This window comes from Theropithecus gelada, chromosome 15, assembly GCF_003255815.1.
Source record: "Theropithecus gelada isolate Dixy chromosome 15, Tgel_1.0, whole genome shotgun sequence".
NCBI lineage: Eukaryota > Metazoa > Chordata > Mammalia > Primates > Cercopithecidae > Theropithecus > Theropithecus gelada.
Window position 1 is genome coordinate 109,120,255 of NC_037683.1, and position 15,259 is coordinate 109,135,513.

General features: G+C 36.3%; 1 protein-coding gene across 5 annotated transcripts in view; it reads left to right on the forward strand.

Moving 5' to 3' along the window:
- Window positions 1–15,259, forward strand: part of ZNF782 (zinc finger protein 782) — a 67,988-nt gene that overhangs the window by 43,709 nt on the left and 9,020 nt on the right. For 3 of the 5 annotated variants that reach the window (XM_025359809.1, XM_025359810.1, XM_025359808.1), the window contains one exon: window positions 2,242–2,368. The exons of the other annotated variants lie outside the window; for them this stretch is intronic. In XM_025359809.1, the coding sequence (XP_025215594.1) occupies window positions 2,242–2,368 (127 nt within the window). The remainder of the gene's footprint in view (window positions 1–2,241; window positions 2,369–15,259) is intronic. 5 annotated transcript variants of the gene reach the window in all.

Here is a 15,259-nt window from a genome sequence, read left to right on the forward strand (position 1 = left end):
GTCTAGAAGAGTTTTTCAAATGTTGTCTTCTAGAATTTCTATGGTTTCAGGTCACAGATTTAAGTCTTTGATCCATCTTGAGTTGATATTTGTATAAAGTGAGAGATAGGGATCCAGTTTCATTATTCTACATGTGGCTTGCCACTTTCACCAGCACCATTAAACAGGTCAGGGGTCCCCAATCCACGGGGCCACTGACTGGTACTGGTCTGTTAGCAATGGAACGGCACAGCAGGAGGTGGGCAGCAGGCCAGTAAGCATTACTACCTGAGCTCCACCTCCTGTCAGATCAGCAGCATCAGATTCTTATAGGAGAGCGAACCCTATTGTGAACTGTACATGCAAAGAATCTAGGTTGCGTGCTCCTTATGAGAATCTAACTAATGCCTGATGATCTGAAGTGGATCAGTTTAATCTTGAAACCATCCCCACCCTTCCACCGCTGGTCCATGGAAAAATCGTCTTCCTAGTTTCTTGAGAGTTTTTATTATATAGGTATGCTGGATTTTGTCAGATGCTTTTTCTACATCTATTGAGATGATTATGTGATTTTTGTTTTTTGTTATGTTATGTCATGTATCACATTTATTTACTTGCATGTGTTAAACCATCCCTGCATCCCTCAGGTGAAACCCACCTAATCATGATATGCTTTTTGATGTGCTATTGTATTCAGTTAGCTAGTGTTTTGTTGAGGATTTTTGTATCTATGTTCATCAGGGATATTGGTCTTTGTTTCTTTAGTTGTATCTTTTCCTGGTTTTGCTAGCAGGGTGATACTGGCTTCATAGAATGATTTAGGGAGGATTCCCTCTTTTGCAGTCTTTTGGAATAGTTTCTGCAGGATTGGGATCAGTTCTTTGAATATCTGGTAGAATTCAACTGTGAATCCTTCTGGTCCCAGGCTTTTTGTTGTTGTTGGCAATTTTCAAATTTTTAAATTACTGATTCAATCTCTCTACTTGTTGTCTATTCAGGGTTTCAATTTCTTCCTGATTTAATTTCAGAGTGTTGTATGTTTACAGGAATTTATTCACTTCCTCTAGGTTTTTAGCATTTCTCATGGTGCTGGTTTGGTAACGACAAATTCCCTCAGCATGTGTTTGTCTGAAATGACTTTATTTCTCCTTTATTTATGGAACTTAGTTTTGCTGGATACAGAATTCTTGGCTGACAGGTACTCTGTTTAAAGAGGTTGAAGATAGGACCCCCAATCCCTTCTTGCTTATAAGGTTTCTGCTTAGAGGTCTGCTGTTAGTCTGATAAATTTTCCTTTATAGGTTACCTGATGGTTTTATCTTAGTGCTCTTAGAATTCTTTCCTTCATATTGGCTTTAGACAGCCTGATGACTATATGCTTTGGTGAAGATCTTTTTGCCGTGAATTTTCCAAGAGTTCTTTGACCTTCTTACATTGGAATATGTAAATATCTAGCCAGGTCAGTGAAGTTTTCCTCAGTTATTTCCTCAAATAATTTTTCTAGACTTTTTTCTCTTCTCCCTCAAAAATATCAGTTATTCTTAGGTTTGGCCATTTTATATAATTTCATATTTCTTGGAGACTTTGTTCATTTCTTTTAATTATTTTTTCTTAGCTTTTTGAGCTTTTTTGTGTTATGTATCATGCCACATCTCTGTGTATAGCTGCATGAGATAATAATGAACAGATTTTCATTCCTGTGAAGATTCACTTGCCGGCCGGTTGCTGTGGCCCACACCTGTAATCCCAGCACTTTGGGAGGCTGAGGCAGGCGGATCATGAGGTCAGGAGATCGAGACCATCCTGACCAACATGGTGAAAGCCCATCTCTACTGAAATACAAAAAGCTAGCTCAGTGTGGTGGCATATACCAGTAGTCCCAGCTACTTGGGAGGCTGAGGCAGGGGAATTGCTTGAACCTAGGAATGTGGAGGTTGCAGTCAGCCAAGATTGCACCATGGGAAACGTATGCAGGAATCATATATATAATAATTTTACCTAAAAGGGCACTAAGCTTCCTCAGTATATTAAATAAAAATGTATGTGTATAATTTTAAAATAAATACAAATGAGAGCATGAGAACAAATATTTGTGCTAATTATGCATTTCAAAAGAATAAGGCAGAATTAGGGTCATAATAATAATCCCTTGTAGCATTTTGTTTTAAATTCTCAACAGTAAACATAGTGAGTTAGTTTCCGAAAACATTTTCCTTTCCCTGATTCTGAACACTCAGATTAATCAGAAATGCACTGTTACAGGCATCAGTGTCATTCAAGGACGTGACTGTGGAATTCACCCAGGAGGAGTGGCAGCACATGGGCCCTGTTGAGAGGACCCTGTACAGAGATGTGATGCTGGAGAACTACAGCCACCTCGTCTCAGTGGGTGAGCACAGCTTTTACCATGAGGTTCCCTCCAGAGGGCAGTTCTGTTTCTCCTCTCTTTCTCTCTCTCCGTACCGTACCGTGTGACTCCCTCTACAGTGCAATTCTGGTTTTCCTTTTTTATATTAGTTCCTTTTATTGAGGTGTATTTAACAGAAAATAAAATTCAGCACCTTTCAGTGTACAAATCAATGAGTTTTAAAAAATGTATACAGTTGATTACCACAATCCAAATCATGGTTTGGAATCTTTTTATCACCCCCAAAAGATTCTTTGTAGCCCTTTGCAGTGAGTCCCCTCCCTCCATGCCTTCCCCCACAACCCCTGGCAACTATTTGTCTGCTTTCGACTGTAATAATTTTGCCTTTTCTCCAATTTCATATAAATGGAATCATAAATTATATACTCCCTTTTGTCTGGTTTTCTTTAGCACAATGCTTTTGAAACTCATGCACATGTGTGTATAAGTGGTTTATTATTTTATCCTAAGTAGTGTCCCTTTGTGGGCATATACTGCAATTTGTTATCCTTTATCAGTTGGTCAGCATACGGAACTTTTTCCCAGTTGGTGCTTTTATGAATAAAGCTGCTGTGAACTTTCACATACAAGTCTTTGTGTCAACATATGTTTTCATTTCTCTTGTGTAAGTACCTAGGAGTGGGCTTGCCAGGTCTTCTGATAAGTTTATCTGTCTATAACTTTATAAGAAACTACCAAATGTTTTCAAACTGGCTCCACAGTTTTTCATTTTCATGAACAATGTCTGTGAGTTCTCATTACTCTTTGGTTACCATTATTTGGAAAATTTTACTGTTTTTAACAATTCTAGTTGGGTTTTAATTTGCATTTTCCTGATGACTAACAACATTGAACCTCTTTTTATATGCTTTTCAGCCATTCATAAATCTTCTTTAAGTGACCAGTCAAATCTTCAGCTCATTTTTGTTTCATTCAGTTTTTAGTATTTTTGCTTGTTTAGTCGAAGAAGTTCAGACCTTTATTAGATATATGTTTTACAGACGTTTTCTTGCTATCTCTCGCTTCTCTTTTTAAAGAGAAAATGTTTTCAGTTTTTAATTTTTTGCATATATTTTAAGAAACCTTTTTTTATATTGAAATAATTATAGATTTATGGGAATTAGCAAAAACTGTGTCCTCACCTTCATTTCCCCCAAAGGTTACATGTTATATAACTGTACTACAGTATCAACACCAGGAAGTAGACACTGGCATAATGTGTGTGAATAGCTGTGTGCCATTTTATCACATGTGGACATTGGTGTAACCACCACAGTTGCAATACAGAACTGTTCTATCAGCGCAAAGATCTCTTTGGTGCTACTCATTCATAGTCACACCCATGCCGTCTCTCACATTGTCCCTAATCTCTGCTAACTGCTAATCTGCTAGCTGTATAATTTTGTCATTTTGAGACTGTTATATAAATGGAATCATACAGTATTTGATGTGTTGAGATTGCCTTTTTCACTCAGCAAAATGCTCTTGAGATCCAAGTTGTTGCATACCCATAGTTCATTCCTTTTATTGCTGTGTAGTAGTTCACTATATGAATGTCATTGTTTAGCCGTTCACCTATTCAAGGACATTTTGTTTGTTTCCAGTTTGGGGCTATTATAAAGTTGATGTGAACATTCATGTTCAGAATTTTTGTGAACATAAGTTTTTCCGGGATAAGTACCAAAGAGTGTGATTGTTGGATTGTATGGTAAGTTATGTTTTATTCTTTAAGAAAGTGCCAAACTATTTCCCAGAGTTGCTGTACCATTTTGCATTTCTACCAGCAATGTATGAGGGATCCGGTTATTCCCTATCCTTTCTAGTTCTTGGCATTGTTGCTATTTTATATATTAGTGGTTGAATAGGTGTATAGTGATATCTCATAGTGATCCTAATTTGCATTTCCCTAATGGCCACTGATAATCAATATCTTTTCATGTGTTCACACGCCATCTGTGTATCCTTAGTAAAATGTCTGTTCATGGCTTTTGTCCATTTTTTAATTGGAAGTTCGTGTGTTTTACCATTGACTTTTGAGAAATTAGATAGTCTAGATATGAGTTCTTTATCAGATGTGTGGTTTGCACATTTTTGTACCAATCTGTAACTTGTCTTTTCGTCGTCTTCATGGGATGTTTTGAAGAGCATAAGTTTTTAATTTTGGTGAAGTCCAGTTTATCAGTTTTGTAAAAATTTTGTATCTAAGAACTCTTCACTAAGTCTTTGGACCAAAGATTTCCTCCTATTTTTAAAAATTGTGTAATATATTTTGCATTTTAATGATAGTGCATTTTGAGTTAATTATTGTATAGGGCATGAAGTGTAAGTTGAGATTTTTTTTTTTTTTTTTTTTTGCCTATGGATATCCATTTGCTCCATGCAGCACCATTACCCTTCCTAGCTTTTTCACCTGTGTCAAAAATCAGTTGACTGTACTTGTATGAGACTATTATATTCCCACATTATATTTCTTTTTCAATATTGTTTTAGCTATTCTAGTTACTTTGCCTTTGCATATACATATTGTAATAATTTCATTATGTTAAAATCTTATTGAGTGACAGGAATTAAAGCTATAAATTTTCAATTTTGTGACAGTTAACATCTTCACTGCTTTGAGTCTTATTTTAAGTCTTATAATCCATAAGCACAAGATATTTCTCCATTTACTTAGATCTTGATTTCTTGCTTCAGTGTTTTGTAGTTTTCAATGTAAAAGTCCTGTACATGTTATATGTATACCTCAGTATTTCATTTGGTTGGATAATTGTTAATGGCATTGTGTTTTAAATTTCTGTTTGCATGCAAAGATTGCTAGTTTATAGAAATGTAATTGATTTTTGTATGTTTGTTCTTTTATGCTGAGATCTTGCTGAACTTTCTAGGAAGGCTTTTTGTAGATTCCTTCTGATTTTTTAACATAAGCTATCATGTGATCTATGTATAGGGTCATTTTACTATCTTCCTTTCTAATCTGTATGCCTTTTATTTCCTTTTCTTGCCATATTACACTGGCTAGGACTTCTAGTACTGTGTAGAATAAGAGTGGTGAGAGTAGTCATCCTTGCCTTGTTCCCAACCTTCAGGGGAAAACATCTCTTTCACCAAATGATCCTAGCAGGTCCTTTGTGGATATTCTTCATCAAATGGTGGAACTTCTACTGTATTCCTAGTTTTCTGAGAATATTGACTATGAATGGATATTGAATCTTGTCGAATATTTTTTATGTATATACTGCTGTGATTACATGATTTTTCTTCATTACTCCATTAATATAGTAGACTTTGTTGACTAGTTTTCAAATATTGAACCAGCCTTACATACTTGGAATAAACCTTACTTGGTAATGTCATATAATTCTTTTTATTTATCATTTGATTCTATTTGAAATATTTTGTTAAGTAGTTTTGCATTTAGGAAAGAAACTGGTCCGTAGTTTTGTACTACCTTTGTCTGGTTTTCATATCAGCATAAGTCTGGCCTCATAAAATTAGTTGGAAAGTGTTCCTTCCAATTTTCTGGAAGAGGTTGTATAGAAGTGGTATTTATTCTTCATTAAATGTTTGGTAGAGTTATCTAGTGAAACCATCTGGGCCTAGGGACTTCTTTTTGGGGAGTTTTACAAATCAATTTCTTTAAGTCATATATATGGATATTCAAATTAATTCTATTAGGTGAATTGTGGTATTTTTGCTTTTCTAACAATTAGTCCATTTTATATAAGTTGTCACGTTTATATGTGCAAAAATGTTCAGATCATTCCATTATTATCATTTTGATGTCTTTAGGATCTGTATTTATAGACCTGTTTTATTCTTTATATTGGTCATTTCTGTCTTCTTACTCTCTCTTTTATTTTTTTATTCACTCTTCCTAGAGGTTTTACAATGTTACTGCTCTTTTCAGTCAACCAGCTTTTTCTCTCATTGATTTTTCTCTTTTGTTTTTTTGGTTTTAATTTAATTGATTTCTACTTTTTACTTTTGCTTCTGTTAGGATTATTGTGCTGTTTGTCTAGTTTTTTATTTTTTATTTTTTATTTATTTTTTTTGTTGTTGAGACAGAGTCTCGCTCTGTCGCCCAGGCTGGAGTGCAGTGACCGGATCTCAGCTCACTGCAACCTCTGCCTCCCGGGTTCACGCCATTCTCCTGCCTCAGCCTCCCAAGTAGCTGGGACCACAGGCGCCCACCACCTCGCCCGGCTAGTTTTTTGTATTTTTTTAGTAGAGACGGGGTTTCACTGTGTTAGCCAGGATGGTCTCGATCTCCTGACCTTGTGATCCGCCCGTCTCGGCCTCCCAAAGTGCAGGGATTACAGGCTTGAGCCACCGCGCCCGGCCTGTCTAGTTTTTTAATGTGAGACCATGGACTATTAATTTGAGACTTTTCCTCTTTTCTGATGTACACATTTAGTGCCATAAAAAGCTCAGCATTGCTTTAGCTGCATCACACAAATTGCATATTGGGTTACTAAGACATGTCTCTTATTTATGTCTAGAAGACATATTTCTTCTTCTTTGATTGAACACTCAATCATACAGTATGAGATCAAATAAATGCAATTAAAACTTAACAACTGTTTACTTAATATCCACTCTTTGATAGACACCAGTGCAGTTCTCAAGTTACTTAATAGCACAGCCTTAATTTTCATAGGGTGATTTGAAGAGTTTCTGAGGCCAAGAAAACCTTTCTATTAAAAAAATTGTGATATTTTTTGAAGCTGGGTAAAGGATCTGTGAGGGGAAGGGTTCACTGAACTCTTTTTACTTTTTTAAAGAAACTTTTCAAATTCAAAGAAAAAGATAAGCAGTGCTTGAGAATAGCTCTAAGGAAGTCTAGGAATAAGCTAAATAAGGAAATATAAACATTCCAAGCAGATAAAAGTACAAGCACAAAGACCCCTGGTAGAAGAGAAGATAGTGAGTACAGAGTCCTGAAAAAGAACCAGTACACCTGCAACAAAGAAAGCAAGAAGGCATATGGTACAGATGTGAAAGTGGACCAAGTGAATATATATTATTGAGGCTATATTCTGGTTTTTAAGCAATAAGTAATCATTGAGAGTTTTAAGTAAAATAGTAATCAACCATATCTGCTAAGAAATGTAATTTTTTGGCACTAAAAAAATTACAGGTGCATTAGTTTTTACTCAGCAACATATACAATACTCAGCAACAATATCTGCATAAACACAAAATGATACATACACAAGGTTATTCATTGCAGCATTGTTTGTAATAGCAATAGAATATCAACAACCCAAATGTACGTCATTGACTAATTGGCTAAAAGTATGTTACTTCTACACACAAATGAAGACTATGCAACCATACAATGGGCGAGAGCCTATATACAAATAAGGAGTGATATTCCATAAATATTAAGTCAAAAGAAGCAGTAGAATGGTGTCCATAGAAAGCCATCTTTGAGTAAGAAAAGAAGAGAGAGGAATATATGTGATTGTTGATACTTGCAAAAATGAAACACTGGGAGAAAAATCAGAAAGTAATAAAATATAGCAGGTGGGAAGTGAGTGATTGGAACAGGAATGGAAGTGGGACTTTTAATATACCTTTTTATACAGTTTGGATTTTTGAACTACATACGTGTTTTTCATATTGAAAGATTACAGTAAATTTAAAAGGCAGTTCTTAAATATGAACGTTTTAGAGACTGATGGTTCCAAATAAGATTGATTAGAGATACTTCCTCCTGTTCCTCTCCTTAAGTACAGCTAAAACCGCTAGGCATTATATGCAAAAACATAAGAAGACTTGAACAGTGAGAGAAGGAAACAGACAGGCTAGGGACATTGGAACCCAAGAAATGACACCTCTTTCTCAGTTTTATTTTTGCGTAATGTATCAGCCTGAAACACCAATTGGCACAGACAAAAAAAAAGTCCCAAGTAAAGTCTGCTTCCTCTAGACAAAACAGGAATGCAACCACCCAGAAAGAGAAAATTTTAGACAACTGCCCTACTCTAACTAACCACTATGGAAAAAACCTGCAACTCTTTCCTATCACCAAAAACTGACTTCCACCCTGGTCCTAGGGTATCAGAGTACTCCTTCCACTTTGCTCCCTTTTTAGTTATAAATTCCATCTTTACATTATCCCTTTGCTACTATAACTCCAGCATAAGCTGTTAAAAGTAACCATGCAGCTTCTCCAGCACTTTGCTGCCTAGAAAGTTCTTCCACCAGTTATATCAGTTCACCACTCTTTAAGTTTTGCCTTCCATAAAGCCTTGAGGCATGGATACAATGCAGCCACCTTCTTTGCTACTGTGTAAAAAGGATGGCCTTTTTTCCAGCTCGTAATACATGCTTCCTCATTTCCATCTGAGGTCTTAGTAGAATGGTCTCTACTGTTTATATTTCTATCAGCATTTTCTTCACAACCATTTAACCAATTTGTAAGAAGTTTGAAACTTTCCTTTGTTTTCCTGTCTTCATTTGAGCCACCCTTAAGGTAGAATCGCCCTTAATGCTCCATTCATGGCAGTATAGACATTTTCTGGCCTGCCCCTCCAAATTTTTCCAGCCACTACCCATTACCCAGTTCCAAAGCTACTTCTGCATTTTCAGGTGTTTGTAAAGCAACAACCCACTCCTCAGTACCAGTTTTCTGTCTTAGTCTGTTTTGTGTTGTCATAACACAACACGGGAGACTGAGTGATTTCAAAAGAAAAAACATTTATTTAGCTCACAGTTCTGGTGGCTGGGAAGTCCCAAATTGGACAGCTTCATCTGGTGAGGACGTCATGCTGCTTCAACTCATGGCAGAAAGTGGAAGGGGAGCAAGCATGTGCAAAGAAATTGCATGGAAGCAAGAGTGTGAAACTGAGGAAGCCAGTCTCTCTAAACAACTCACTGTCACAGGAACTAATCCATTTCTGTGAGAGCAAGAACTCACCCCCATGGGATGGTGTATTAGTCCGTTCTCATGCTGCTGTGAAGAAACACCTGAGATTGGGTAATTTTCCCCATGGGATGGTGTATTAGTCCGTTCTCATGCTGCTGTGAAGAAACACCTGAGATTGGGTAATTATAAAGGAAAGAGGTTTAATTGACTCACAGTTCCACATGGTTGGGGAGGCCTCAGGAAACTTGCAATTATGGTGGAAGGTACCTCTTCACAGGGCAGCAGGAGAGAGAATGAGTGCCCAGTGAAGGGGGAAGCCCATTATAAAACGGTCAGCTTGCGTGAGAACTAACTCCCTATCACGAGAATATGATGGGGGAAACCGTCCCTATGACTCAATTGTCTCTTCCTGGTCCCTCCCATGACACATGGGGATTATGGGAACTACAATTCAAGATGAGATTTGGGTGGGGACACAGCCAAACCATGTCAGAGGGCATTAATCTTATCATGAGGTATCCAGCCCCATGACCAAAACACTTCCCACTAAGCCCCACCTCCCAACACTGCATTAAGGATCAAATTTTAACATGTGTTTTGATGGGGACAAACCATACCCAAACCATAGCAGGGGATACGTCAAAGAACAGGGGAGCCAACTGAAAGATCTCCCAGTAGCCAAAATTGCAACAGTTTGAGCAATAAAATAAACAACATAGTATTGGTTTATAACCCAAAGTATGAAAAACTCGTGAGTCCATATTGATACAAATAATTGAATAAATAAGAGAGAATAGAAAATCTCCCAAATAGAAGAATTCCTAATAATTTGTGTAGTTACTCCTCTTCGAGGAAGTGGAGCATAATTCTCCACTGCTGTAGTGAGCTGTGCCTGGTGACAGTCTTCTAAAAAGTATAATATGCATACTGGAGAAAAGGAATAACTATAATGGAGAACCCTGGCATCTATTACCTCCACTGGTGATCAAAGTTATCATCAGTGATAAGTCTGTTGATGGCCTATTCCCTTGATGAGATGTGATGAGAATGGTAGACACTTTACCTCTGTGGTCTTTCTCCCAGGAATACATAACCCCACTTCAGTTATGAGGAAAACATCAGAAAAACCAAAACTGAAGAACATTCTACAATGTCCTTTAAACTGTCAAGGTGATCCAAAATACCTCAAAACACTTAGTTTACTAAGGAAACAGGGTGACTAAATGTAATGTAGAATCTTGGATGAAGCTGTAAAACAGGAAAAAGACATTAGGTAAAAAGGAGCTCTGAATAAAGTGTAGACTGTATTTCATAATGTTATGTTATGAAAAAACTGCCATTGGAATTTCTGATATTACGTGAGACAACTGCTGTGGTAATTTCAGGCGGTAACAGTGAAGGAAGTTTGGAGCAAGGTATACAAGAATTCTTTCCATCCTTTTAACTTTTCTGTAAATCTAAGTTATTCTAAAGTAAAACTTTTTTAAAAAGTACTTACATATGCACAGCTGCAGAGTAGACAGAGAAAAGAATTGCTGAACTTTATGACAGAACGATAGAAATGAGTCAGTCTTTACAAAGAAAAAACTAGACTGAATAAAAATGAACAGAGCCCCAGAAACTGAAAGAAAATCTCTAATGTTTGTGTAATTTGAATCCCATAAGAAAAGGCTAAAAAAAATTCAAAGAAATAATGGCTAAAATTTTCCCAAGTGTGGCAAAGGTCATAAACCTAGAGATTCAACAAGCTGAGTAAATTCTATACAGGATAAACCCAAAGGAATTCATGCTAAGAAGCATAATTATGAAACTTCTGACAACTAAAGATAAAGAAAAAATCTGACAAGCAACAAAAAGGAAACAATATATTGCTTTTGGGGTAAAAGAATTGGAATGCCAGTGGATTTCTTATTAGAAACCACAGAGAACACATGTTTCAAGTGCTGAAAGAAAAGAATTGTTAACACAACTCTATATCCAGTGTAAGTATCTCTTGGAAATGAAGGGAAAATTGAGACATTCTCAGATGAAGGGAAACTAAGAGTTTATTGCCAGCATACCTACCCTGAAAGAATGGAAGGAAGGAAGTTCTTGGAACAGAAAAGAAATCATAAAAGGAAGCTTTCAAGCATTAGGAAGGAAGAAAGAACCATGGAAAGACTAAAAATGCTGGGAGATACAATATACTTGCCTTCCCTCTTGGGTTTTCTAATTTCGTTTGATGGTTGAAGGGAAAAATGTAACATTCTCTGATGTGGTTCTCAGTGTATACAGAGGAAATATTTAATTTCCTCTGTCACAGTGGACTGTGATAAGTAATATGTATATAATTTAACATATAGAGTAACCACTAAAAAAAAACTTAAGTTGTATACTCAAAAATATTATAGAAACATAGATAAGTAAAAAATTGAATTCTAAAAAAAAAAAAAGTTCAGGAGAGGAGATCAGGAAAAAATGAATAAAAATTCAAGGGAAGAAACAGAAAACAAATAAAATGGCAGATTAAAGCCCTAGCATATCAATAATTACATTAAATGGTCTAAATACACTAATTAAAAGACAGATTGAAAGAGTTGGTTTTTAAAATTCACCTAAATATATGCCATCTACAAGAAATTCACTTCAAAAATAATAGGTAGATTGAAAGTAAAAGACTCAGCCCCCCAAGTAGCTGGGATTACGGGTACTCGCTACCACACCTGGCTAATTTTCTTTTCTTTTCTTTTCTTTTTTTTTTTGTATTTTTAGTAGAGACGGGGTTTTACCGTGTTAGCCAGGATGGTCTCAATCTCCTGACCTCGTGATCCACCCGTCTCGGCCTCCCAAATTGCTGGGATTACAAACATGAGCCACCGCACCTGGCCTAAGACAGCAGTTTTTAAATCCTAAATGCTTCAGTATTCCAAGAGATTACATCTTATGCAACTGTAGTACAATGTCAGTATCAGGAAGTTGACATTGGCACAACAGGTGTATAGTTCTGTGTTATTTATCACATGTATAGATTGGTATAACCACCACTACAGTCAAGTCAGCAGAACTATTCAGTCACCACAAAGAGCTTTGTCCTACCCCTTTATATAAAGTCAGCCCAACTCCTTTTACAATCCCTTAACTCATGGTAGTCACTAAGTTGGTAAGCTATCATTTCTTCTAATGCTTTTCAGCCCCGCCCTCTTCTCCCCTCCTGAAACTTGTGTGACACAATTGTTAGATATTACGTTATAGTCTTACAGGTCCCTGTGGCTTTAGTCTGTTTGCTGTCTGTTGTTCAGATTGGGTAATTTCTACTCTTCTATATTAAAATTCATGGATTCTTTCCTCTGTCTTCTTTATTCTGCTGTTGAACCCATCCACTGAGTATTTTTTAACTCTAAAATATCTACTTCATAGATCTTCTATTTCTTTGCTGAGACTTTCTATTTTTGCTTCATGTTTCTTACTATTTGTTTAAACATTTATATGATGGCTTATTTAAAGACTTTATCAGATATTTTTAACTTACGTGCCATCTCAGTGTTGGCATCTATTGATTGTCTTTGCTTAATCAAGTTGAAGTTGTCTTAGATCTTAGTATGACAAGTGATTTTAGATTGAACCTATTTGGAAATTATAAGATCTGTGTCTTATTTAATTAAATCTTCTCATGTAGCAGGCATTCTCTGACACCACTGTGGCAGGGGAGGTGGGGGGTGCTGCCTCATTATTGAAAGGTGGGCTGAAAGTCCAGGTTTCCTGCTCAGCCTCTGTCGGCACCTGGAGGAGGGGTTGTCATTACTGCTGAATGGTAGTGGCAGTTCAAGATCCCCATTTTGCCTTCACTGATAATACCCTGCATGGGAGGATCCAGAGTGCCTCATTACTGCTCCCCATGGGGCTTCGACTGACACTGGGGGGCAGGGGACCTTGTCACTGCCTGGCTTGGAGACATGTCTCAGCCCCCAGTCAGCCCTCTCTGACATGTCCCTGGTGGAGCAGTAAGGGAGCCTTCCTCCAGCCTGGTGAGCACAGACATTTGAGTTCCCCACATGGCCTTTCATGGCAGCAGTAGAGGTGGAGAATGTATTTTTTATTTTGTGTTTGGCTGAAATAAGAACAGTCGTTGTCTAAAAGTTTTCAGTCTTGCTAGGCTGCCTCTTTCCTGAACCTCTGGTTTGAGAGTACAAGTTTTGGGTTTTATGTTTTGTTTTGTTTTTTCTGTCTCCACATTCATGTTGCTTGTTGCCAGCTTCTCCAGCTTCTAATTGGGAATATATCATTGTCATTCCTTAAGTCCTGAGGTCCCTGAACAATCTGCTGTCTTCTCTCCACCTTTCAGCATCTTATGTTTTTAAATATATAATATCCATAGTTTGTAGCTATACTTACCAGAAAAGGAGGAAATACCTCTACTCCATATTTCCAATAGAACATGGCTTTTTTATTTTAAATTTTTGAGTCTTTGAAAATTTTTTTTTACTATTACTGTTTTCTCACTTAATTCCTATTTGGAGAGCAAGATTTTTTTAAATCCTTTTAAAGTTTATTTAAACTCGTTTCAGGGCCCATGATATGATTTTTCCTGGTTAAATGTTTCATATGTATTTGAAAATATGTGTTTTCCTTTTGGATCGGTGTTCTATAAATGGAGGTCATGTTGGTTGATAATATTCTTGAAGTCTTCTGTACTCCTTCTTATTTATTTGTAATCTACTTCTATAAATTATTGAGAAAGGAGTTTTACTGTGCAGCTACAATTGTGGATTTGGTTATTCTTCCAGTTTCATCAGGATTTGCTTTATGTATTTTGAAGTAGTGTTATAAGATGGAAAAACATTTGTGATTGCTATATCCTCTTGATTAATTATTCCCTTTGTCATTATGCAGAATTTCTCTTTATGTATGCTGTTTATATATTATGAAACCCATAATAAATAATATTGTCTAAAAAGATAACTTGAAAGATAATATTCTATTTAAAGAAAAGAATTCCAAGAATGAGAAAAGTGTATTTTATTTTCATCCTCTTTTTTCCAGTTTATGGTGCTCTTTATCTCTATAAATTTTTTTATATAAATCAAAAATTTTCATAGTACCGTTTTTCTTCTGTCGGGAAAATTTAACATTTCTTGTAATACACATCAGTTGCTGATAAATTGTTTCAGTTTTTTTTTTTTTTTTTTGGCTGAAACATCTTTGCTAAGTATAGAATTTTAGGTTGATTTTTTTTCTTTCAGTACTTTAAGAGTGTCACTTCATTGTCTTCCAGACTGTAAAATTTCTAACAAGAAGTCAGCTTTAATTTTCTTTGTTCTTCTGCACATATTATGTCTTTTTCTGTCTGCATAAAATTTACTTTTTTTCAGCAGGTTTTAGCAATTTGATTACAATGTATATGGGTGTGATTTTATGTTTCCTCTTGGCATTTATTTAGCTTCTTGGATCTGCAGGTTTATATAGGTCATTAAAATTGGCAAATTTTGGCCACTGTTGCTTCAAAATTTTCTCTCCCTTTCCTTTTTTTCTTCTGGAATGCTGATTACATATATGTTAGACTACAAATTTATTTAACCACAGATCACAGATAACTCTGTTTATTATTTTCCAGTCTCTCTATGTGTTGCCCAGGCTGGTCTTGAACTCCCAGCTTCAGGCAATCCTCCTGCCCCGCCCTCCCAAATAACTGGGATTACAGATGTCACTGTGCCTGGCCATATGGGCCATTTCTTGTTTGGTTGTTACTGATTGATTTTTTTCCTTGATAAGAGTCTTGTATACCTAGTAATTTTTTATTGGGTGCTAGATATTGTGAATTTTACATTGTGAGTTGCTAGATTTTGTTGTATTCTTTTACGTATTTCTGAGCCTTTTCTGGGATGTAGTTAAGTTACCTGGAATTAGTTCGATCATTTCAAGATACACTTTAAGCTTTGTTGTGTTGGATTCAGAGCTCACTTTAGTCTAGAATTAATTTGGTCCCTCTTCTAAAGCAGTACCCTTCTGGTTATTCTACCCTGTTG